The sequence below is a fragment of the Ricinus communis genome, chromosome 4, assembly GCF_019578655.1.
Source record: "Ricinus communis isolate WT05 ecotype wild-type chromosome 4, ASM1957865v1, whole genome shotgun sequence".
In the NCBI taxonomy this organism is placed as follows: Eukaryota; Viridiplantae; Streptophyta; class Magnoliopsida; order Malpighiales; family Euphorbiaceae; genus Ricinus; species Ricinus communis.
The window spans coordinates 24,442,015-24,469,246 of NC_063259.1; the positions used below are offsets into that span (position 1 = coordinate 24,442,015).

Genomic DNA, 27,232 nt, shown 5'->3' on the forward strand with positions numbered 1-27,232 from the left:
ATATTTTTTTTATATAAAATAAACTTTTTTTTATAAATCTCAACCACAGATAATATTACTCATTTACAGGAGTAATGTAAGCTCAAGGGCTCAATTTCTCTTGTTCTTTGTTAAACTACCCAATCCCTTGCAAGACTTTCTATTTCAATTTGACGAAATCAACCTCTTAATTTTGCAAACCCCACATCAAAAATGAAAAATCACAGCGAATTGGTGTCATGGGAGACCATCATTTCTTCTCTTACGAATAGTAACTAAATAGCGTAAATAAAAGTAGTTTCATTTTAAACTTTTTTTTTCTATTTTCTATAAATGTATTTCACGCGTGATTTATATATTATAAAAATTTATTAAAATTCGTAATATGTATATTGATGGAAATTAATAATAAAATATACAATGATCATAGTTTTTAAATCAAAGTAACAATAAAACGTCATATACTTTACTGAGTAAGTAAAATACAAACTAGTCTACAATAAAAGTGAAATAGATTTTGGTCGTCGATTTACCAAAACAAAACAAGATTTTGAAATTTCAACCCATGAATTTGAAATTTCAGAACTAGCAATCAAAAACTTGTTTTCGAAGTAATGGACTAGTAAGAGAAACGATAGTAAAAGGGGGCATATTCTGGAAGAAAACAATGCATAGAACCTGGAAATCATCACGAAAGTTCAAAGAAAGAAAGAAGAACAAAAAACAAAAAGAAAGAAAGAAAGTCATCACAAAATTCATACAAGTGTGAAGATGGACCGTGTAGGTATTTCAAGTCCATACTTAATCTGGCATGGACCATTTGATCTTGGACCTATTCAAGGAACAAATAATTAATAGCTACTTATTAACTAGATTAACCAAATTGGCCCCAACCCAATCACTAATAAAGTCCTCAAACTTCTACTTGTAAAAATAAAATCCCATTTTTGTGATACTTAAATAAAAAATTGGGACGTTTTATTATTACGAATTGAAGATTGTGGACTTTCTTGATATAAAGGCGGTAATTTAGCTTCATTCAAATAAATATCAAACTTGTATTAGTAAAGAGCGTTTCCACTTACAGCTACATTTGGCTGAGACTTGAGGGTTAAGAAGGTTAGCATTTAGTTCTTTTTTACTTTGATTTAATGCTTATGCAGTATATTTTGGTTAGTCTCTTCCTTAGATCAAAAGATCTTAAAATAAAAGAAAAAAGAGTATTAGGATTTTCTATTTAGTCATTTTAATTTATCAATAGATAATTATTTTATTATGATTTTTTTTAAATATTTATATTAGTTGTTTTTGTTCGCTCACAAAAATATTGATCATTACATTTCATTTAAAAGATAATGTTATTAAAGATTGATAACTTAATAGTTTTATCTATAACTGTTATACTTTAAATAATGTCTCATGTAACTATTGACCTCATTAGTATGGGACGGGTTACCAGGGTCAAAGCGAATTCTTTCATTAAGATAATCCGAATTAAAAAATTCGGAATGAATCTAATCTCTTCAAGTAGGATTTGAATATACGACCAGTCAATTAACAGCCGACCGCTCTACCACTGAGCTACTGAGGAACAATGGGAGATTAGATCTCATAGAGTTCAATTCCCATTCTCAACCCATGACCAATATGAGCTTGAAGTTTCTTTTGTAACTCCCAGAACTTCTTTATAGTTTCTTCGTTCCATACCTCATTTCATAGGGAACCTCAAAGTGGCTCTATTTCATTATATTCCATCCATATTCCAATTCCATTCATTTAATATCCCTTTTCCTTTGGTGTCATTTAGAGCTAATATTTTATCAGGAGCTTTTATTGTTTAGATTTTTCAGTTGTACTACTGCCCCATTTTCTGCGGTCATTTTTGTTGATTTCAGCTCATTTTTAGCTAGAATTGGAGGTATGTGCACTTTCTAGCATCGATGCACTAGTTTAAGTAGGGTTCTTCATCACTTAAGATGTTTGTTTTTTGACTGGTTTTTTTTCTCTTTCTTTAATAAAAATCTTTTTGATTATCAAAAGAAAAAACCTCATTTCTTAATCCTAATTCAGAAACATTTAGGAGTAGAGGTTTTAGTCTCAAGTCAGTGTGTTATTTCATGACCAACATAAAGAGGTTGCTCCACATGTTGGAAGGAGACATGTTACAACATTCTTAGCACAAATAAGTTATCAAACAAAGTCCATATTTTAATTTTTATTACTATCTCAAAAAATAATTCAATTTTAATTTATATGTGAATTAAAAATTGTGATTAATATTTATTATTATTTTTCTAAAATACTCTTATTGAATATTTTATAAAAGCTATAATTTTAAAATTTAAAGTATCAAATTAATTACATATGGTAATATTTATGCTAATTAATGAAGGTTAAATTTGATAATTACTTACTAAATTAATAATTTAAAAACAAGAGGACAATAGCTTAAGATCGGAAAGAGTATTGTAGGTTAATAATAGCTTCTAATATCTTTTTTTAAAGAAGAATAACTTCTAAAGCTAAAGACTATTTCCTTGGAATATCCATTTATCTTTCACGTCTTGTGTACCGAATTTATTGCATTTGTATTTTATTTTTAGCTAAATTTCACCCCCACATTACAGAACCTTTAATTTATGCAAATACTTTGTCATAAAAAAGTAATTTTGATTTGCTGTAGTGATCCGAGATCTAAGAGACTTCTTTTACAAATAAAAGAATTCTAAATGAGGTTGAAAAAAATTAGAAAAAATGTACGTGACTATTCATGCATACTCGACTTCTTAATTCTCATATTATTATTGTTCGTTGCAGTGCTTACATAAGATCAATGATTGAGAATATAAAAGTAATAAAATTAGAGCCCATATCTACCTCTTACATTATTTATTTACTTCAATTGTTCAACTTGCATCAACTAAGCATTACATTTTCAAAGAACAGACTGAAGTGGGGAATCCAAAAAGAGAAAAAAGATTAAAAAAACAAAAACAAATACAAACAAACCAGGTGTTTCACACAATGTGAAGCACCTAAAGTCCAGTGGCTACATTCGCTAACTTATTGGCATAGGAAAAGACTTTTTCTATACAGAGTGATTTTGTCTCTGTATATGAGTAATCTAGGCATCTTGATCCGGAAGAGACGTTAATGTCAAACCTGAACCGCTTAATTTCTGCTGAAAAATCCTGTCGATGCGAGCTCCCATTTCTGGTGTTAAATGATTGACCCAATCTCCTGCCTGGCCGTTCCTGAAGTATACATGATTTGGAATCGCCAATGTTGTGTTCTCTCTATGCCCGCCACTTTTATTCACCTCAAGATTGCTCAGATTCTCAAAGCTACACATGTTTGTAACCTTTTGCATAACCCCTTTTTCCTCTTCCTCCAAGCTAAAAGGATAGCCCATGAACTGTGCTAATTTCTTGACGTAAAAACTTGGGTCTTTCTTCATTTCTTCATATTTCAAGAAGAGCACCTTGTCAGGATATTCTACGCTTGCCTTCCAATATCCTAACACATGATCCCAATAGGGTCCATAATGCGCAGTTCCTTTGCAGAACAATTCAAATGCATCTTCTTTAGGAATTGGTTCAATATTCTTGGATATCAGCTGCTTGGCCACAAAGTACCATAAAGAAACAAATACATCCTTTGGATCCCTGCAAACGTAAACAATTTTACAGCCAGAATCAAGAATTGTTTTTGGTAAAGAAATATAAGGAACGTGTGTAGCCACAAGTGGAATTGCTGAGTCACGATCTCTGGAATCTTTTGCAAGATCAAGTTCCAAGAATGGAACACATTCATGTGGAACCTTCTTGAGCAAAGGGTTTGTGGAATCATCAAAGACACCTCGTGTAACAATCGCAAAAGTAAGAGCCTTGAGCCATGTTGTGCCAGTTTTTGGACAACTGGCTACAATTATATCATTGGGTTGAGCCTTGAAGTGTTCCTGAGCGGACATAACTCCTTCCGCGAATGATTCATAGTACCAAAAACCTTGGTACTTGTACATGTAATTCCTTGTATCCCAACCTTTTTCTTTTGGGAAACTTGAGATTATCGCTTTGTATTTGTTAATACAACCATCATTAGGAAAAAAGGATTCCATGAAGAAAGCTGTACTCAATAATTATGAAATCTATTTGACATTAATGGATGAACATTGTGCCAATATATAACAATTTCGGAGATTTTGCCTTGGCCCATGTTTAGATTTGACGACAGAAACATCGTACAATTATTTTAAAAAATAATAATTATACAACCAAATCCACTATTATCGGTCTCTTGCTTTATCCTTTTTTTTCTTTAATATAAAATTAAGATAATTAGCCTCAACTATCTCAGCTTTTCTTATTTTATCTTTAATCAATCAATTAATGGATTAACTATTGTCATTATTATACTTTAAACTTTTAATATAAATATATTAATTGAGATATAAAATCTTTTGACGTGTGTCAATAGTTTTAACACATGGGCATTATATTAAAGCCTACAAAGAAAAACACATAGGCATTATAATGTATAATATTTATATTTATTGTATATTTAATTAATCAACTAATAAATTATTCTTTCTGTAAAATACCAATAAATTATTTTCATAGCTAATAGTATTTAATTATATTTTTCATATTATACTGAGTAATAAGTTAATTTTATATAATTTATAATCCTTATAATAATGTACTAATTATTTACAATCAATAAATAAATTAATAAATTTTTTTAATAACTGTAGATATCTTTAACATAATTTTCATATGTATCATTTTAAAATAAATTTTGTTTGAATGTGTAGTTTGATTTTAATTGAATAAACGTGCTTGCAATGATGTGGCTCTCTGGCTGTAGTCTTGCGAGTTTCGGTATGGCTTGAGGATGTTAACCCTGGCCTGCCTTAGTTAGCTTTTGTCGGCAGATTGCCAATCTAATTATTATTTTTGCTAAGGAGGTTGTAATAGCATTCTTCTTTTTATTGTTTGGTGCACTCTTTTTTCTCTACACAAGTTTTGTATATGTAATCGAGTTTTCTTTAATAGGCTAGTTGAAAAAAAAAAATAAAAATTAGAAGTGATCGTCGTGTCAAAATATTTTGATCTTTAATGAAATCACAACTTTTAAAATAAAAATAATAAAGGAAACTTTTACTAAATTATCATGCATTTAATATATTTTTTATTTTTGAGTCTGTATTTACTTTTTTATTATTTTAATATCCGATGAATATGACTATTAGCAAATAATTATTAAATTACATAACATTGTTAATAGGTGCTGACATAGCAAATGGAAAAATAATAGTTATTATATGCTATGTCAGAAATTTTTAATAATGTTGATGTAATTTGTTTATGATTTACTAATAGTTATATTTATAAATTATTAAAATAATAAAGAAAAAATCATAAATCTTCAAGTAAAATTAGGAAAGAATTCTTCAACTAATTTGATATTATTTTGTTATATTAATTATATTATACTGTATGATTATTTTATATATATATACGATTCATAGAAGTTGATATTATTTTATTGAAAGTATGAATATAAAAATCCATCAATGGAACATAGAAAGCACTATTGAGTTTTTAGCAGAAGATTAATTTGTATGTCAATTACATGAATCAGTAACTCGGAAATGATGAGAAATGTTTTTAATCACAGTTTACCATATCATTCATTCATAAGATTAATTATCCCTTGACGTATAGTATTATTTATTAAGTACAATATCTATATTGTTAAATATTTTGTTAATCACTCATTATCAAAAATCAATTAAATAATATAGATTTTCATCTAATAAATAATGTCTTATTGACATTGGTTTTATTTACAAAGAACATAAAAATAAAAATAAAAGATGGGTTGAAAAGTTTTTGTGCAGATATGATTGTTAGTTCTCATTAAATATACTACATTAAACTTTAAAATCATAGCTATTTGGTTTCAACTATTTTAGATTTTTTATTTATTTAAATAATATTATACTTATTAAAATTTATTAATTTATTTTAAATTAATTTCATATAATTAATTTTTAATAATTTTTAATAAATAATTATTATTTTAAAATTATATTTAATATATAAATAATTATGATATTTATATTTATTGTATTTGAAATCAGAATATTTTTATTAATGCAACATAGTTTTAATTTGTACTTTTAAAATAATCTTTATATATAATTTTTAATAATAAATGTAATTAAGCTAAACAAAATTAATTATAACATTTTAAATTATTATAAATTATTTTTATTAATTTATATTATTAAAAATAATATGATAAAATAAACTATATTATCAATAGTTATTTAATATATTAACAACAATTAAAAATAAAATTTTATTATGTTATTTAATTTATTAATTACCAACTATTATCCATCAGCTGCTAGCTATTAAATTACTAATTTTACTTAAAAAATTTCGAAAATAACTTTTTATTTATTTATTTAATTTTAGGATAGTGTATAAATTTTTAAATCAAAGAACTTCTATCTATAAAAATGAAATTGAGATCTCTATCTCTAAAAACGAATTAGAAGTTACATATAAAGTTAGATGAATAGAATGTAAAAATCTCTATCTCTAAAAACGCATTAGATCTCAAAAAATGATTTCAAGAACTTAAAATTATTTTATTTCATGGAATACATACATAATAATTTTCTGAATGTGCGTAGTTTATTATATTTAATTAATTAGCAAAATTATACAATCGAATAATATGAAATTTACCATGTTAAAACTAACTAAATCAAAACATATATATATATCAATACATTAGCCTAAAAAGAGCTTAAACAAAAGAATTGTCACACGTAGTAAAATATAATCAGTCCGATAAGAAAACGCAAGCCTAATACTGTAAACCAATTAGGTTAAAACCAACAAGAAAGTACATAACAATAGTTTTTCCTCCAAAGAGTGCTATAACAGATAGCAAAAACCACAATGTTATTATCCCACAAACGAAAAAAAAAAAAAGAACAGTAACTGAAGATTAGGTCGAGCTAGATCCATCACCTGTCACCAGACCAGGAGACATCATAGTCAAGCCAGAACCTGTCAACTTCTGCTCCATTATCTCATCCAAACGAGCACCCATTTCAGGTGTTAAATGACTTTTCCAATCTCCTACCTTACCTTTTCTAAAGAATATGTTATTTTCGATATCTATTGATGTGTTTTCTCTACGTCCATGTTTATTGACTTCAAGATTGCTCAGATTCTCAAAGCTGCACATGTTCACAATCTTCTGCATGGCCCCATTTTCCTCCTCCTCTAAAGTGAAAGAATAGCCCATGAAATCTGCTAATTTCTTGACGTGAAAAGTTGCATCTTTCTTCATGTCTTCATATTTCAAAAATAATATTTTCTCAGGATATTCTCGTCTTGCCTTCCAATACCCTAAAACATGATTCCAATAGGGTCCATATGTTACAAATCCTTTGCAAAATAACTCAAAGGCCTCTCCCAGAGGAAGTGGTTCCGAACCCATTAATCTCAGCAACTTGGCAAGAAAAAACCACATGGAAACGAACACATCCTTTGGATCTCTCCATAAATAAACAATTTTGCAACCAGAAGCAAGAATTGATTTTGGCAAACTAGTGTAAGGCATGTGCGTCCCCACAAGTGGAATTGTCATGTCTCGATTATTCGAGTCTTTTGCAAGATCAACCTCCAAGAAAGGCACACAATCATGTGGGCCTTTTTTCAGTAAAGGGCTAGTTGAATCTATATCAAAGTTTGACCTGGTAACGATGGCAAAAGCTAGAGCTTTAAGCCATACTGTACCAGTTTTCATGAAGCTAGCCAGGATTATATCGGTTGATCGAGCCATGAAGTGATCTTGAGCTGAAAGCACTCCCGCCAAGAAAGGTCCCATGAACCAGAAATCTTGATACTGATAGAGACCGCCGCTGTTAAGGCTCCAATCTCTTTCCCTTGGAAAAGTTAAGATGATCTCTTTGTACTTATCGCTACTATTAGTTCTTGGGTCCTTCTCTTGTTCATTGATTATCTCCTCATCATTTTTGCCAAGATGGATTTGGCAGGAAGGAGAAGAGGAATCCATGGACGATCGATGGGCTAGGTAGCTAGTTAAGGGTAAAACAAAAGGAGATGGTTTAGAGCACGGAGATAGAGAGAAGCATTACCGGGCGGATGTAAGCCAATCCATTAAGTACTGTTACATGCAAAGGTGGCGTTTTCCAGTGATTACTGGTGTCCGATTCATCCATGAGTTGAACGCGTCGACCCAGAATTTAAAAATTGTTATTACGAACTCTTGCGTATTTTATGAGATTAAGAGAGAAATTAATTAATAGCTCCTTCTTGGTCATAGCCGACCTCTCTGACTTCGTATCTGTTTTATTTTTTTATTAGCTGCTTGACATTCATAACGGTGCATGAAATAATATATAGAAAGCACAGATCCGACTTGACTTCTGCATATCGATCTTTCCAGGAAAATAGAACAAGAGATCAACTTCTCGCCAGTGGATTAGCATGTTAACGCATTCCATATCATTCTTGATCTATAAATTTTAGTTAGTGATGATACTTATAGTTCTCCAATTACTTTCCGAAATGCGTAAAATCCTAATATTTAGTCCCTGTTTATGGATTTCAACTGACTTTGTTACTTCGTCAGGTTGCACAGAAATGAAAAATAAAAATTAGACACAATTGGAAAAACTATGATGATAAAAATATATTTATATCCATAAAATATAGCATAAGTATTAATTTTAAAGATATTGTATTAATAACTAAACTGATATTCTAAATTAATGATAGTACCTTTTGATAAAAGTAATAATAAATAGATAAATCATTCATTTTAAACTTATAATACAAAATTATAGATATTTAGTTGTATGTTTATATAAGAAAAATAAAATAAATATATTTTTTATTTAAACATTAAAGACATATGTTTAAAACTCCATTTTTACCTTTTTTTATTAAGGTAAAAAAAGGTAAAAATAAATGAATAAATAGAAACTCCATTTTTTCAATTCTCGAAACATATTTAAAACTTTTTGAAGAATTTTGGTGTGTAACACGTGTCCAACAGAGAAATATTGATATTCTAGAAGAAAATGACCATTTCTTCTTTTTATTTTTTCTTAAAGAAGTAAAAGTTATCGGTAACATAAAGAGGGATTAAATTTCATGCGAAGTGATTGATGACAGTTATTGCAAAATAATTCCATTTCATCTTGTGGAGCTCATTCAACCATTACTAAAATGTAATTCTAGTCAAAATTATATAATCTAATTACTAATTTAATTTTAAATTTTATACTTTATAAATTCTAGAATAATTTATTTAATTATTTTAAAATTCTAGAATAAATATTTATATTTTTAGTTTATTTTTAGAAATATTTCTCAACAATAATTTTTAAAATTATATAAATAAAAAAAATAACGTAAAAGTCAACAGTACTTACTAAAAAATTAATTATTACGAATTAATATTAATAATTTATTCTAAACTTAATAATAAAATATTTAAAAGTTTAATCTATATACATCTTTTTACATATTTTATATTTAAATATATCAATATTTTTTTAATTTATTAATTTTTATTTTAATAAGTAGGATTGATTTGCCATATTATTTTTTAATTGTAAAATTTTAAAAAATTATTTTTAAAATATATTTTTAAAAATAAATTAAAAGCATGGATATTTATTTTAAAAATTTAAAATAATGAGTTAAAAGTATTAAAGAATGTAAAGTTTAAAATTTAATTAGTAATTAAACCAAATTATATTCAATTGGTCAAAAGAAAAACCACGTCATAATATATTCAGTTTTTGAAATATCAGGGTGATAAGCACTATTTTAAATGATTTAGGAAGACCGAGCAAAGTAGACCATAATATTCAAACTTTTAAGAGTTTAATAATTTAGTGTCTTAATTTTATTTTCTATCAATGAAGTGTTTAACTTGTAAATGATAAACAACGAAGCGTAAGTAGCAGGTTGCTTTCAATCTACCTGACGAGTTGGATTAACTAGTCATACAAGCACTACTCAATAATATTTTATTTTTGTTATATGGGAGCTTAGTCCAGCTCCGGATTAATATTTTTTTTCTTAGGTACTCATTATACGCATTAAAAAATTTATAATTTATAGATTTACACGTTATATTCTAATGAGAAAATGTGCATTATAGCCTCAAGTAAATTTTTTTAATCATCTTGGCCTCTCCATTAATGGTGGCTCCTTAAGCTGGAGACGTTTATTTCCTCTAAATTGATGTTGCTTTATTTTCGGACCGTTAAGCTTATAATTAGATCCAAAAACACTAACATGACTCACCTTTTTTAGTTAAGTAGTAGCTCACATTCTCCAACTATACTTTCAAGTGCAACTTCATCAATTTCAGACCTATTTTTGCAAGAGATCTAGTCAATAAAATGAATAGATATTTCTATTTTTGCAATAAAGGTTCTTAAATTAGAATATCCACCTGGTGAGCCTATTGGTAAGAGAGGGATTGAATTTGATAAAGTTGGACTTGAAAGCAATGGGGAGTTAAGAAGGTAGGTTTGAGATTGATGAAGTTGGATCAAAGGTGTGGCTGGAGAAGGTGAGTCATGGGCTGGAGAAAGTGAGCTATCACCTGGTTGGAGAAAGTGAGTCATGTCAGTGTTTTTAGACCCATTGCAAGTTTAATAGTCTGAAAATAAAGCGACATTAGCTTAGAGTAAACAAACGTCTTCAGCTTAAGAAATCACCATTAGTGGAGAAACCAAAACGACGAGAAAAACTTACTTTTTTAGTTATATACATCTAAAAATACTATAAAGACCAATCCGCTCTTAATGATAAATGTTAGGGGTCATAATGCATCTTTTTTTTATTATTCTAACTTCTTAAATGAAATCTACTTAACTTGAAAGTTCTTTTATATCATACTATGGTTTTATTTTTCTGTTAAAATGAGTTATTTAAGGAGATATGACTAATATGATAGTAAACATTATTGGACAATAAAACGAATAGTATATAATAAAAAGAAAGACCGGCAAAATAAAATACATTTAACAGTTGTGGAAATTAAACAATGCAACAGAGAAAAAATATGCAATCACCATATAGAGAAGAAGATGGCGCTACAGTACATAGTTTTAGCATATTTATTTGACGAGATGTCGAATAAGAACATGGTGCATGTTTACTTGACGAGATGTCAAATAAAACATGGATCAATGGCTTAATTAGTGATCTAATGCAGATCAATAGTTAGCCAAGCCAGAACCCGTTAACTTCTGCCTCATTATCTCATCCAAACGAGCTCCCATTTCAGGTGTCAAATGATTCTCCCAGTCTCCTGTCTTACCCTTCCTAAAGAATACTTGATTATCCATTGCCTTTGACGTGTTTTCTCTATGTTTTCCAGTTTTGTTCACTTCCAGGTTGCTCAGATTCTCAAAGCTGCAGAGGTTTATGATATGCTCTAAAACCCCTTCTTCCTCTTCCTCTAAACTGAAAGGGTATCCCATGAATTCTGCTAGTTTCTTGACGTAGGAACTTGTGTCTTTCTTCATTTCTTCATATTTCAGGAAAAGCATCTTCTCAGGGAACTTTTGCTTTGCCTCCCAATATCCTAAAATATGGTCCCAATAGGGTCCAAGATATGTAAATCCTTTACAAAACATTTCAAATGCCTCTTCCAAGGGATCGGGTTTTACACCCATAGGCATCAGCACCTTTGCAAGAAAGAACCACATGGAGATGAACACATCCTTTGGATCTCTCCATATGTAAATAATCTTACAGCCACAATCAACAATGGATTTTGGCAAAGAAGTGTAAGGCATATGCGTACTCACTAACGGATTTGTCAAGTCTCGATTACTTGAATCTTTTGCAAGATCATACTCCAAGAAAGGGATACAGTCATGTGGTACTTTTTTGAGTAAAGGGTTAGCTGAATCTAAATCAAAGCTTGCCCTTGTAACAATGGCAAAAGCTAGAGCTTTAAGCCAAGTTGTACCAGTTTTCATGAAGCTAGCCACGATTATATCGTTAGATCGAGCCATGAAGTTATTTTGAGCAGAGAGAACTCCTTCCAAGAAGGGGATTATGTACCAAAAACCTTGATACTGATAGAGATCCTGGCCGTAATTGCTGTAGTCTTTTGCTTTTGGAAGAGTTGACATGATTTCTCTGTATTCGCTGTTATGGGTATCTGTTTTCTCCTCGTCATTTTTGACAAGATAAAAAGAGGACTCCATGTGACAATATGCGAAGGAGACAAACAAAAATATGGAGTGCTCCAATCGAGCTGGCTTAAGAGAATCAGCTAGGTTTTGTTTGGTCTTAGAGAATCAGAAAGAAAGTGGGAAATCAAGAGACAGAGAGGAAGAGAAGAGAGACCATAATACTGAGCGAAGAGAAGAAGTTAATGGATGAATTACTGGACAATCATACATATAAAGTCTCCTTAATTACGTCCAATTTTTTAATGGTTATTACTGTTTCTGTAATGAGGTGTGAAACAAATCTTTTGTCTTAATCAAACGGCAATAAATAATTCTACAATAAGATTATCTGAAGAATTTTTTATTTACGAAAAAAAGGTGTTTCCTTTAATTAATTATTATCACTATCGATTAATCATTGAAATAAGACACCAATTAGTATTTTTTAATTAAAATGATAACGAAATAAATATGATATATTTTAGGTTTGGTAGGGTAGGATTATTTTAGGTTTGAGTAAAGAGTGGATTACAAGCATCACATGCCTCTCTTTCTCATTTATTTACTCTTTTCGGGAAATGGTTGGTAAAATTTACAGTGTGCTCAAAAGAAACAGAGAGTAAAGCATTAGAGAACGTTGTTATATAATAAAAAGACTCATTTATCCTTTTGTTTAAGGAAATACTCATTTATTCTAATTTAAAGATAAAATTCATATATTTTAGAAACATGTTTATATCTGTTTTCTCAATCAATAAATTATTATTTGTTATAAGTGGAAAATTTATTAAAATAATGTCTATATTAATATTGTTATGAATAATGATTTAGTTTTTTTATTAATTTAATTAAATTTAACAGAAAAAAATAATAAATAGTATTGTAAATAGACAACAAAATTCTACATAATTCTAGATGTTGACTTAAGGAAATTGATGTATTTTTTTTTTCTAAATTCATATTATATTCGTAAAATTGCAACGTCTTTTTTCTTCTTTTTTCTGTATGAAGGTCTGTGTGAGATGCAGGATAGTAAAACCCTTTCTTTTCTTTTCTAATCATTACATTATAAGGGAGCTAATTATTTTATTATTGTATTTAATTATTATAATCATAATAACTATATAAAAATAAGATAATGGAAAGAGGATAGAGAAATTCACTGAAAATAATTAAGAATAGTCGATTTAACCTTTTATTAATTTAAGAAAATTTAATGAAAAAAATTATGATATATAGTACAGAAATAAAATTATAGAACAATTGAAGGCCTCCTAAAATTATAGAAATAGCATACTAAAATATTACAAAAAAAAAGATAATACAACTCTACATAAATTTGAAGGTTGACGTAAAAAAAATTAATCGACCAACTTATGGACTAAAATAATTTACTAATTCTTAATTATGGAGTATGTGATCCATTTCTAGATAATTATATTTAATAATTGGTCAGAATATTTAATAAAAAATAGTCAAGATTATAAGTTCAAGTAATATGAATTTAGAATTTAGTAATTCTAAATTTAATTTAACAAATATAAAACTGTGAATCATTCAATATTTCAGTCTTTAAAATTTTAATTTAAAAATATTTTTTCAATGTATATGAAAATAAAAATAAAAATAATTATATCTGGTTAAAAATGCTGATATAACCTTTTACTAATTTAATGAAATTTAATAAAAAAAGATTATTAATAATTATATATATATAAAGATAAAATTTATATAGAAATACAACGCTAAAGGGTAGTAGAAAGACAATAACACTCTAGTTTAATAGGTGAGATTATGCATTACAAAATCTTCAGCAAACTTTTCTCTTGAATATTCAAATAATAATACTATATTAAAGGAGATTACATTAAATATTTAGGCTTCCCTTTCATTAAATTATTCAAAATGAATTAGTTAAAGAAGCAAGAACTCAGATGAAATAATAATGGGTTTACTGCACAATTAGTTTGTCAAAGCGCAGTGATTAAAACTAGTATTAATTCCATAAAATTTAACATGATCTTGGTGAGTTAATATTTCTAATATCTTTACTTGCTAAAATATAAGAAGTCTGTCTGTTACAATTTTGTAACTCATATATAAAGACAGATAATTCGAAAAATGTTGGCTAAGACAAAGATTTTATTTATGAATTAATCGATTTATGCCACTAGATGCTTATCTAATTAGTTCTTTTACTATACTTTCAAAAGCAAAAGGACATTGTGCCGCCCGTTAACTTTCCGGAAATGGCAGAAATCTACGACAGTGGGAGTAGAGAAGATTGACAGAGGATGTTTACGGCATGATAGAGCTACAACCGAATACACATACCCTAGAGACAAAGCAAGAAAGACAGCAAAATCAGTCCTTGCCTCGGGTGAGCCAACAACTCGAGCAAACTGGAGAGAGAGAGATTAGTTGAATAAGCATAAGAATAAGGGGTCCCGCGTCTATGTCCAAACCATGCTCCCCCCGAACTCTCCCACTTCCTTCTTCTTCGGTTGTCAATGAAGAGTTCGGGGGCTTTCCCGTGAATGTATGAGCCCTACCTGCGCCCTCCTCGCTGGCTAGAACACTAAGCCACTCCTTTCGAAGTATGGTTGCTAAAATCCTCTTTGTTTGTTTGTCTTTTTCTATTCAGGGACGAATTAATTTGTGCAAGTTAGCGGCTTGATACAAGGAAGACAATAATTGCTAATCGACAAAAGAAAAGAGGTGCAGTCTTTAAATTTGCACTTTAATCTTTTCTTAAACAATAAAGAAAATTTGTCATGTGGTCGGTAAGGCTATGAAAACGAAGATAATGATAGCCATCTTTTCTACGCCAATAATTTTGATTTACCCAAACAGAAAACGACAAAGATCTAAACTGCTCCACTCAGAATATTTCAGGAAAAGTGTTCATGGGGAAAATTTCTAATAAAAGATAAGTGACTAGTGTATCTTGAAAAGGTTTTTCACTCTGATAACCAATTCTTCATCTACATATTTAAGAATAATAATTGACCTCGTTGAGATTAATAAATCATCAAGATGAAAAATGTCTGCCATGCTCCTCAGGACTATTAACAATCTTAGCGGTCACCTTCTGGCCTTTCGTGGCGTACTCAACAGACTGCTAACAGTCATTCCTAGCTAATGTAATCAATCCTGCCAATGTCTATAAAAATCTTTGTCAGGAACACAAATTGGAGTCCCAACCTTGATGATGCCTTGAGAAACTTCAGCTCTCGAGGAATTGAATCTTGCTTGTTGAAAATGCACTTTGGGATATCTTAAGAATACATGGGAAGGCCACTTCATCATGTGCCGCAGCTTCCTCCTCCTTTTCGTCTTTCTTCAGGTTGCCGATATAGGCCTTGAATTATTCAAAATAAGTGGTAGATGACATCAGTGGTGAAAATCTTCACGCGCAGATTATCACAGTCCACATATTTCCACTTCTCGCACGAAGGTTCAAAGGCTCAAGAAGCCTCCAGAGTTCGCTATAAAGCAAGGGAGGATTCTAGAACAATCTAGAAGCTTGTATAATGTGTAGATAAGTATGGAAGTATGTAGAACATTCTAGATATTTAATCTTATCCATTAGATCGAATGTATCCTCACCGTCCATTGAGGAGGTGGAAATCTATATATAACTTAGAGAATTTATTTGTAAGCATCAAGCAATTCAAGCATAAGCAAGTAAAAGAGTGAAAAAGCTCTCTTTACAAAAGCTCTTCAAGTTGTCTCTAGCTCTTTTTTGTTCTTTTTTGTCATTCTAGTTAGCATTTTGCCTAAGGCTGACTAGCTTATTTGTTTCCGCGAGAAAGTAGCTAGTGTCGCACGGTTCGTTGAGAGAAAAGACCAAAACCGTGACAAGATGATCTGCAAGTTCCTGAGCTTCTTTTGTCACTTTGACATGAACTGCCAAAATAGTGGCATATTCCTTTTTGTTCTTATACTGATAAAGCATTACACTGGCCTTCATAACATCCTTCTTATGTACTGGGCTTATGCCTATGCCACTAACTGGAAGGCTAACTGCTGGTGACTTCAACAACTCCAGCAATGCTTCTAATGACCAAAGAATAGATGCTTGGACATAGGCTCCCCCAATACTACTTTTCTTATTTCTGCTCATCACTGTACTCTTATCTTCCATTGCTACTTTCTTGACATCTTCTTATTTCCTCTTCTTTCCTCTTCTCCTCTTCTTCCTTAGCTTTCTTCTTGTCCAATTCTTTCTTCTTGCAAGTTCCTTTTGCATCTCTCTAACATACTTTGGCACTCTCTTCTCTGCTACAACCTGACCTTTTCTATCATCCTTCTTTTTCTTCTCGTTGTTTGAAAGTAATTTCTACCACCTCTTCGTCACCCTCATTAACCTCAATATTATTAACTTCAATAATACCGGGTTGTTTTTGTTGTATAGCCATATCATCAGTAACGCACTTCGATCCCCATCATTCAGAGCACAAGGCTTCTTTCGAACCATGATCAGTGCAAAGTTTAAATCCACGAATTTGACATTTATCCGCAGAAAACAGAAAAAGAAAACAAAGTTTTTGACAGGATAAGGGCAAGATCCTGATTGAATTTGGATTTGAAGAACATAACTAATTGCTCTATGTAAAGGAGGGTTGGAGGTATTTTTCTCTATGAAATATGTCAACAAATATTGCACACAGGTATAAATATTACAGTCGACGAAAACCACAAGTTTTGAGCTTACAAAACTTACAAAACTGAAATAAGAGCAGCTAACATTAACCGACAATAATAACACCATATTCATATTATATGGCCATACAACAATTCTAAGCTTACAAGGATAGCCCTTAAAGTTAAGATTTTGATAGAGTATCTTTGTAACACGCAATCATATGATAACTCCATCTTTTAATTGTACAATATTAATTAATATTATTTTAAATGATTTATTTATTTTATATATTCTATTACTGTCAATTATTAATGAATTTATATATAACTTTTAATTATTTATACAAATTAGAATTTTATAGTTAAATTTTATAATTGTTAAGTATCACTGATTAAATTTTAAAAATAAAAAAATTAATAAATAAAAATGATACATTTAATTAATTAATAATTAAGAATTATATATAATTAACTAATCTAATAATCAATTATATTAATAAATTATTAAAATTAAAATGATATTAATATTTATAAATTTATGTATATGATATTATATACTTATAGTACATTAGAATAATTTTAAAATATAATGATTAATATAAGATAACTAATATCAAATAATTACATATACATATTGTAAAATAGGTAATGCGTGATGGCTAATTAAATTTGGGGGGAGAAAAAGGACCTCTTTCCAATCTTATCTATTGACAATTTTATTTAATTTAAACTCTTTTAAATAAATATCTTAAATTTAAATACTTTAAATTTAAAATATCATTTTCAAATACTTTCACCTTTTGGGACTCTGATGCCACTCCTAGAAAAATCTCAATCAATAATAAATGAATAAAAGATTATTAAAAATAGTTTATGGTTCAAAATCCAAAATAAACAGCATATTAGCACTATTAAGAAAGGTTGTATGCGACACACAGTGAGCACGGTTCGGGAGCTAATAGGAGGAGATTCAGGAGGTTCGTTCGGTACGGGACAATGGAAATCCAATAATCTTCTAATTTTAAGTAATTAAAAATATCTTTTTTAACTTAAACCAATTGGACTAAAATTGATTTAAAATTATAACAAAAATAAAATCACTACAATTATATTATATTTATATTCAACAATTACATAATAAAAAAGTTTATTTACAATCCACTAAATTGGTACAAATATTTAATTGTCCAACTGATAAATACATTTTATTTGGTCTTTCTAATGAAATATATTATTATTTTATTAAAAGACACATTACTAGTAAAAATTATTTAATACATATTGATTAATATCATATTAGTACTATATTATCATAAGTTAATAAATTAATCTATTTGGTACAAGAATAATGTTTCATTATTAAGATTAAAAAGAATTTAGGTCCTATATCTTTTAATGAAATAAATGACAACGGTATGAATTTATAACTTTACTAAAAAATTGAAATAAATAGTGAATAATTAATATTGTAATAAATATAAAACTTAATGCTTCTATTTTATGTTTTTGCCAATAAGCTTAAATCTTATTAAAATAATATTGTTAAATTTGTATTTGATAAGTTTTTTTATATTTGATTTTAAGTTTGAGATTAAGATTTAAAGTTATTGTAAAATAACTATATAAATAAGTAAATAAATAAATATATATATATATATATATATATATATATATATAATTTTAAATCGATTCTAATTTTGGGATGGGGACAATACAAAATGGTTCGTATGATTCTCGGTGTGAAAAACTAATGAGATATAGAATAGTACCAAAAAAAAATTTTAGTACGATCCAATTTGAAAAGAAAGTCAAATATTCAATAAATATTTTTAGTTGAATTTTTTGGCATGGGTCAGAAACTTTGAATCCCGTGCTCCATTCTAATCACAACCCTTATATAGTCTATATCAAATTATATTTCACATAATCAAATATTTAGATTCATTTTAAAATAATAAAAATTACCTGTTATAGTGTAGAAATCCAGTAAAACAGATGTTTTGACTTTCCTGCTTTCTAACTCTAGAGCTTCTAGTTTGTCTACTTATAGAAACAGGAGCAGTAGCATCCCCATCTGACCTTTTTCTTTGTCAAACCTTTTTGCCAGCCAAAAAATTTAACTCTAAAATTGTTTTCTTCCCCAGGCGCCAAAATCTGTACAACATTGTATGTTATATTTTCCATAGAGAAATTTTTTTTATACATATCTTTAAAAAGAAATTCTAATATTAATTATTAAAATAATACATTAATTACTTTAATAATTAATATATATAAATTAAAACTTTTTAAATTTTTATTTCTTATCTTTTTGATAAATGCCATTAGAGATATATGAAGAAAAGTGTTTATTGGGTTTGGTACTACAGTCTCGTAGAAGGCTAGGATACATCTGTAAATCCATCCCGTAGAGATTCCATTACTGAAAACCTTATGGTTCCTACAAAGGAAAGAAAACGTGTATATATATATAAAATACAAGAAAAGAAAAAAAAAACTTTCACGTTGTTTCAACATACTTAATGATACTATAGTTATCATATATCGTAGGAATATACAGTAAATAATGCCAGTATAGTTGTTAGTAGCTAATCATCATGTAAAGTAATGGAAATAAATATTTAACATCTATAAAGAATTTCAATCTGTTATATATATATATATATATATATATATATATATATATATATAGTTATTTTATTGGGATTAGAAAGTGGGTTCGTTCATGCGAGTTGATCCCTTCTATCATATTAGCATTTCAAAATGATACATTCCTTGCTGGTTTCAGCAATGGGTGGCAGTGATGAATTTTCAGATTGATGGTAGGGGTGATGTATTTCACAAATTCTTGAGGTACTCATCATCACTTAATTTATCAGCCCATAAAATATATAACTTTGATATTTCAATAAATCAACAAATCGTTAAAATTAATCAAGAATTGAAACAAAATCAGCTATATTTATTAAGTTATTAGATATCTAAACTTAAATAACAAAAAAAAAAAAAAAATTATTATAATCACGAACTTGATCTGTTTTCTCAAATTACCAGGAGTAAATACTAAATTAAAATTATGATTACGTGCAGAGAATTGATAAATATATTGAGTTACTCAAACGCGGTGCTAATCTTTAACAAACGTTATTAGTTTTTATTTTTATTTTTTAGCGATGTTTCTTTTTTCAGAACGTCGTTAAATTACTGTCATGATAGAACTTTTTGTTGCAGGAATTCATTCTGTTTACCAGAGGATAAACGAAAATAGTCAGCTCTGATCTGTGCTTAGTCTATTACTTCATGCACCGTTATGAATGGCAAGCAACTAATGACAATTTTTAAATCCTGGATCCACGCGTTCAACTCATGGATGAGTCGGACACTCTTGCATGTAACAGTACTTAATGGATTGGCTTACATCACCCCAGTAATGCTTCTCTCTATCCCCGTGCCCTACACCATCTCCTTTTGTTTTACCGTTAATCAGCTACCTAGTCCATCGATCGTCCATGGAGTCCTCTTCTCCCTCCAGGAAAATTCATTTGGGCAAAAATGATGAGGAGAAAATCAACGAAGAAGAGAAGGACCCAAGAATTAATAGTAGCGATAAGTACAAAGAGATCATGTCAGCTTTTCCAAGAGAAAAATATTGGAGCCTTAACAGCGGCGGTCTTTATCAGTATCAAGATTTTTGGTTCATGGGACCTTTCTTGGAGGGAGTTCTTTCAGCTCAAGATCACTTCATGGCTCGATCAACCGATATAATCCTGGCTAGCTTCATGAAAACTGGTACAGTATGGCTTAAAGCTTTAGCTTTTGCCATCGTTACCAGGTCAAACTTTGATATAGATTCAACTAGCGCTTTACTGAAAAAAGGGCCACATGATTGTGTGCCTTTCTTGGAGGTTGATCTTGCAAAAGACTTGAGTAATCGAGACATGACAATTCCACTTGTGGGAACACACATGCCTTAGACTAGTTTGCCAAAATCAATTCTTGCTTCTGGCTGCAAAATTGTTTATATATGGAGAGATCCGAAGGATGTGTTCGTTTCCATGTGGTTTTTTCTTGCCAAGTTGCTGAGGTTAATGGGTTTAGAACCACTTCCTCTGGGAGAGGCCTTTGAGTTATTTTGCAAAGGATTTGTAACTGATGAATTTGAGCTTCTATTATCAATGATGAATTTACAGTAATTGTTAGTATTCTGAGATTATATGAGAAATGAGAATCCTGTTATATACTAGTTTTTGAATACAACGGTCCTTTTGTTATTTCTTGCTGATTGTTGCACTCCAACGTTCAATTCTAGCTTAGGGGAAGGTAGAAGTAGCCTTTTCCCTTAGAGGAGAGTGTTGCTTCTTTTTCCTAATAGGCTTGTGATGATCAGGAGTTCTGAGGCTATATCCAACAGTCAAAGACTGCTGGTCCTTACTAACAGTCTTTGACTGTTGAACATTGTTGCCATTGTCTGGTAGTTTTGGTGTATCTTCAACAGGTATTGGAGCTTCTTCAACACTCCCCCTCAAGGTGGGTTCGAAGAAGTTGATAGAACCCATCTTGTTGAGGAGCATTTGATGACTTGTTTTGTCTAGGGCCTTGGTGAAAATGTCTGCCAATTGTTCGTGGCTTTGGACGAACGAAGTTGTGATGATTGAACTTTCTCCCTTATGAAGTGACAGTGAATTTCAATATGTTTAGTCCTTTCGTGAAAGACTGGGTTCGATGCGATGTGTCTGGCTGCTTGATTATCACAGTACATCTCAATTGGACCTTTATGTTCTACCCCCATATCAACCAATACTTGATTTATCCAAATGAGTTCGCTAGCCATCGATGCCATGGTACGATACTCGGCTTTGGCATTGGACCTTGCGGTTACTGATTGTTTATTGCTCTTCCACGTTGCTAGGTTTCCCCCTACAAATGTGTAGAATCCTGAAGTCGATTTCCTATCACAGCTCCCTGCCCAGTCTGCATCAGAGAAACCAGTAATAGTGATAGCATTATTGTTATTTTTCATCCAGATACCTTGTCCTGGAGTACCTTTGAGATATCTTAGGATCCTATCAACCGCATCTAAACGAGGAGTACGGGGAGCATGCATAAATTGGCTAATCATACTCATAGCATAACTAATGTCAGGTCTGATGACGGTTAAATATATTAATTTTCTCACCAGGCGCTGGTAATGACCTATGTCACCTAAAGGATCATCATCCTCTAAGTTGAGTCTAGTTTTGGTCTCCATAGGCTTAGCTCCTATTTTTCATGTTTCTTTTAAGAGATCTAGAACATACTTTCTGTGAGACAGAAATAGCCCTTTATGAGATTTTGCTATTTCTATTCCGAGAAAGTAAGTTAATTTACCAAGATCCTTAATGTCAAATTCCTCTTTCAATTTTTGCTTTACTTTCTCAATTTCCTCATTACTGTTCCATGTTACAATAATGTCATCCACATAAATCAAGATAATGATCGTGTATGTGTGAGTGTGTTTAACGAACATGGATGAATCGGAGGTACATTTGCTGAAATCAATTTTTAATAAAAATGACTTAGCTTGGCATACGCTCTAGGAGATTACTTCAATTCGTAGATTGCCTTTTGTAACTTACATACCAGGGAGGAGTTAGAGGAAAATTTATGACCTGGAGGGAGAGACATGTATACCTCTTCTTCCAGAGATCATTGAAGAAATGCGTTCTTAACATTCATCTGAAATAATCTCCACCCTGAGTTAGTAGCAATAGATAGTAAAATACGAACAGTGCTCATTTTTGCTACCGGAGCAAAGGTTTCCTAGTAATCCACACTATAGGTCTGAGTAAAGCCTTTTGCTACCAGCCTAGCTTTATACCTCTCAATTGAACCATCATGCTTGTATTTGATTTTATACACCCATTTACAACCAACTGGTATTTTGTTTGGTGGTAGGGTGACAAGCTTCCAGGTTTCATTCTTCTCCAGGGCTTGGAATTCTTCTTTCATGGCTTTACACCAATTAGGGTTGGTGTTAACATCATAGAAAGAAGTTGGCTCAGTGTGAGAAGAAAGAGTGTTGAGATATGCCCTATAAGAGTTCGAGACTGAATTATAATTGATAAAGCGATGGATAGGATACAATACCAAGTGGGACATATAGTCCTTTAGCTTAGCAAGAGGTCTAGATGGTTGAGATGATCTCCGCAGGGCAATTGCTTCTTCTACTTGTGGTTCATTTTCTCCCCCTGAAGGAGTTGCCGCGGGAATAGGCCGATCTCCCCCTAAAGGAGTAGCCACAGATGGGACCCCCAGAATCTCCACTTCGGCTGAGAAAGATGGATCAGATCTGTCAAAAAAGGAAAAGTTATCAGGAAATAAGGGAGACGAAGGGTGAGAAGCAGTGGGGAAGTAGGCTGAACTTTCATCAAAAAATACATCTCTGGAAATATAAGACTTGTGTATGGAGGGATATAGCACTTGTACCCCTTTTTTTCAGAGGAGTATCCTAGGAAAATAGTTTTAACAGAACTTTTGTCAAGTTTATGGGATCGTTTAATATGAACAAAAGCAATACAGCCAAAAACTCGAATGTGGCCCAATTCTACTTTTCGGCCTTTAAGGATTTCTAAAGGACTAGGTTTTTAAAAATGGGAGTAGGTAATTAGTTAATAAGGTAGGCAGCTGTGAGGAGGGCATCCGACCAAAAAATATGAGGAACATTGTTTTGAAAAAGAAGTGATCTTGTAACTTCAAGAAGATGACAGTTTTTTCTTTCAGAAACGCCATTCTATTCAAGAGTATAAATACAGGGAGTTTGATGTAAAATGCCTTCTGTGGAAAAGAAATCAGAGAAGGTTTTATTAATATATTCAGTGCCATTGTCAGATCGGAAAATTTTAATTTTGGCATTATATTGAGTTTGAATGAAATAAAAGAAATTCTGAAAACAAGAAAAAACTTTATTTTTGCCTTTTAGTAAGTATACCCAGGTGAGACGGGAGAAATCATCAATAAATGTTACAAAATAACGAAAATGATTATAGGAAGTACAGGGGTCAGGTGCCCAAACATCAAAATAAATTAAATCAAACATCTTTGTTGAAATAGTGGAGGACATAGGAAACGGCAATCTGGTATGCTTTGAAAATTTGCAGGTGTCACAACAACCAGAGTTGATTTAAGACAAAATAATTGATTTAAAATTTTATGGGCCGGATGCCCAAATCGCTTATGCATTAAGGTGCTGTCGTGGGAGGATTTAGTGGTTGCAAGGCACCGATTGGTATGATCAGTGAGGTAGTAGAGGCCGTTTTCAAAGTATCCCTCACCAATCGTCTTCCCTGTGGTGCGATCCTAAAATATTACAGTGGAAGGTGAGAAAATTACATTACAATTTAAAGTGCGAGTTATAGTGCCCACAGATAACAAATTAGATGTAAAATTAAGTAATAAAAGAATGTCATGTATGAGATTAGTATTATTAAGCAATTGTGAAGAGCCAAAACTAGAAATTTTGGCTCTATCTCCATTTGCAACGATCATATGTTGGGTATCCATAGGGATAAAATTATATAATTTTGTTTGGTCCCAAGTCATGTGATCAGTCGCTCCGGAGTCAATAATCCATTTTGAAGATATTTGGGAATTATGATATACTAAACCTGTCCCATGGGACTGTTGGAGCTGTAAAATGGACTGAAGCTGAGAGAGAATTTGGGAAATTTGGCAATTTTCTGTCGGACTGGATTCGGGTCAGGTTGGGCCATATTCGGGTCGGGCTTGTGGGTTGGCCCGAGACTCTAGGTTGGCCCATAAGCTGCAAATGGGCTGGGCCAAAGTGCTTGAATCTGGGCCAGCCCATAAGTTGTAGGTGGGCTGGGCTGAGGCGTTAGGGCTGGGTCGAGTGTAAGTAGCAGGGTCGGGTCGGGTTGAATTAAAGATGCCGACCTACACCCGCTTGCTAAATCCGACCCGCTGAACGCATCATAACCCTTAGGGTTAGATGTGTTCAACACTCCTAAGCCGCCATATCCCCCTTCTCTTCTTCGTTCATCTCGATTTCTCCTTTCTCTGTTTCTGCTTCGTTCCCCTCGATTGAGCGTCGGCCAAAGGTGCGGATGAAGGTGCCAACAACGCTCATGGGAGTGACTCTACTTTTTACAATGGTCACATCTCTCGACGCTGTTAGGCGTCCCTCATACCCGAGCCGATTCTTGCGAGTGAGAAGCGAAAGCTCGGTTTTTTATTATGTGTTGGTTTGACATTGCTCCCATGGTAACACGCCTGGTCTCTTCTTGTTGAACGAGAGAGATGATCGCGTCAAGTTTAGGGAGTCTGCTGGACAGCAAAATTTGAGACCTAACGGCCTCGTAGCTTGAATCGAGCCCGCCTAGGTAAGTGAATACTAAATCCTGTTCTGCTCTTTTCCTTGCTTCTTCTAGGTCTGATGTAGGTGGGAGGTAGCTCTGTAGCTCCTCCACCTGGTTAATACCTCGATCGCGTAACTTGCGCTGGACCGAGTTCTCTGTTTTATCTGTGCCAATTTCTGTTTTAAGTTGAATATATTAGCATAATTTTGCTCTTGACCATACAACTGTTTCAATTTCTCCTATATTGCCTGTGATGATGCCAGCAACATACATAGCCTGACAATCTGAAGCTCGATCGTGTTGGTCAGAAGGGACATGACCATATGGTCAGTCATCTGCTAATCTTCGATTGCCTCAATCTCTTTTTTTTGTTGGTTGATTGGGGTCGATTAGTTGTGGCTTTTTCCAGGTTCCTGTGATGAACCCTAATCTTTTTCTTCCACTGAGGCCAATATAAATTGCTCTCGACCATTCGAAATAGTTTTGGTTGCCTGTTAATATTATGTTGGTGAGTTTGGTAAGATCATTTTGAGACATGATGAGAATTGCGGTTGGTTGAGTTTTTGGTTGGGATTTTGATTGTTTGGGTAAGTGATGACAGGATCATTCCTGCTCTGATACCATGATGAATTTGAGCTTCTATTATCATTGATAAATTTATAGTAATTGTTAGTATTTTGAGATTACATGACAAATGAGAATCCTGTTATATACTAGTTTTTGAATGCAACGGTCCTATTGTTATTTCTTGTTGCTTGTTGCACTCCAACGTTCAATTCTAGCTTAGGGGAAGGTAGAAGTAGCATTTTCTCTTAGGGGAGAGTATTGCTCCTTTTTCCTGATAGGCCTGTGATGATCAGGAGTTCTGAGGCCATATTCAACAGTCAAAGACTGTTGGTCCTTACTAACAGTTTTTTACTGTTGAACATTATTGCCATTGTCTGTGGTTGGTTTTGGTGTATCTTCAACAGGTATTGGGACTTCTCCAACAGTAACATATGGACCCTATTGGGATCACGTTTTAGGATATTTGAAGGCAAGGCAAGAATATCCTGAGAAAATATTGGTTTTGAAATATGAAGAAATGAAGAAAGATGCAACTTTTCACGTCAAGAAATTAGCAGAATTCATGGGCTATTCTTTCACTTTAGAGGAGAAGGAAAATGGGGCTGTGCAGAAGATTGTGAACATGTGCAGCTTTGAGAATCTGAGCAATCTTGAAGTGAACAAACATGGGCATAACGAAAACAAATCAATAGATATCGAAAATAACATATTCTTTAGAAAAGGTAAGGTACGAGATTGGAAAAGTTATTTAACACCTGAAATGGGTACTCGTTTGGATGAGATAATGAAGCTGAAATTGACAGGTCTTGGCTTGACTATGATGTCTCCTGATCTGGTCACAGGTGATGGATCTAGCTCGAGCTAATCTTCATTTACTGTTCTGTTTCTTTTTGTTTTTCGATTGTGGAATAACAATATTTGTGGTCTGCTATCAGTAATTGCATTCCTTGCAGGAAGAATTATTTTTCTGTACTGTGTTGTTGTTTTAAACTAAATTCCTGTTCTACATCGTTGAGATCCACTAATTGAATTACAGTATTACGCTTGCATTTTTCTTATCCGACTGATTATATTTTACCAAGTGATTACAACTTTATTGACAATTCTTTTTATTTAATCTTTTTGTGCTACTGTATTGACATATATATGTCCTGTTTTTAGTTAGTTTTAACAGGAAAATTGTGTATCATTAGATTAAGTGCTATTGTAAAATTTTATTGTATATTTCTATATATTAGTTAATTAAATATAATAAACCACATTCAGAAAATTATCATGTATATATTCAATTAAATAAAATAGTTTTAAATTATCATTAATTCATGTGATTGACATATTAATTAACCTTTTGCTAAAAACTCATTCGATATTTGTTTTATCTGTGCTAATGATGGACTTTTGTATTAATACTTTCAATAAAAGAATTTTA

At 31.4% G+C, this 27,232-nt stretch overlaps 3 protein-coding genes and 1 pseudogene across 3 annotated transcripts; 1 reads left to right on the top strand and 3 right to left on the bottom strand.

Moving 5' to 3' along the window:
* Positions 1–2,831: 2,831 nt before the first annotated feature.
* Positions 2,832–4,137, bottom strand: LOC8263438 (flavonol sulfotransferase-like). The gene has a single exon (XM_002514565.4). The coding sequence runs from the start codon at positions 4,094–4,096 to the stop codon at positions 3,104–3,106; it is 993 nt and encodes a 330-aa protein (XP_002514611.4). The 5' UTR covers positions 4,097–4,137; the 3' UTR covers positions 2,832–3,103.
* Positions 4,138–6,865: 2,728 nt separating this feature from the next.
* LOC8264688 (flavonol sulfotransferase-like) lies at positions 6,866–8,316 on the bottom strand. Its single transcript, XM_025156572.2, has one exon. It carries the CDS (start codon positions 8,080–8,082, stop codon positions 7,006–7,008), a length of 1,077 nt encoding a protein of 358 aa, XP_025012340.1. The 5' UTR covers positions 8,083–8,316; the 3' UTR covers positions 6,866–7,005.
* Positions 8,317–11,043: 2,727 nt separating this feature from the next.
* LOC8264689 (flavonol sulfotransferase-like) lies at positions 11,044–12,444 on the bottom strand. The gene has a single exon (XM_002514567.4). It carries the CDS (start codon positions 12,269–12,271, stop codon positions 11,270–11,272), a length of 1,002 nt encoding a protein of 333 aa, XP_002514613.2. The 5' UTR covers positions 12,272–12,444; the 3' UTR covers positions 11,044–11,269.
* Positions 12,445–20,268: 7,824 nt separating this feature from the next.
* Positions 20,269–26,668, top strand: LOC8264692 (annotated as a pseudogene).
* Positions 26,669–27,232: the final 564 nt, after the last annotated feature.

Excerpts from the sequence above, each read along its gene's own strand:
- LOC8264688 (XM_025156572.2), bottom strand. The coding sequence starts at position 8,082 with ATGGATTCCTCTTCTCCTTCCTGCCAAATCCATCTTGGCAAAAATGAT.
- LOC8263438 (XM_002514565.4), bottom strand. The coding sequence starts at position 4,096 with ATGGAATCCTTTTTTCCTAATGATGGTTGTATTAACAAATACAAAGCG.
- LOC8264689 (XM_002514567.4), bottom strand. The coding sequence starts at position 12,271 with ATGGAGTCCTCTTTTTATCTTGTCAAAAATGACGAGGAGAAAACAGAT.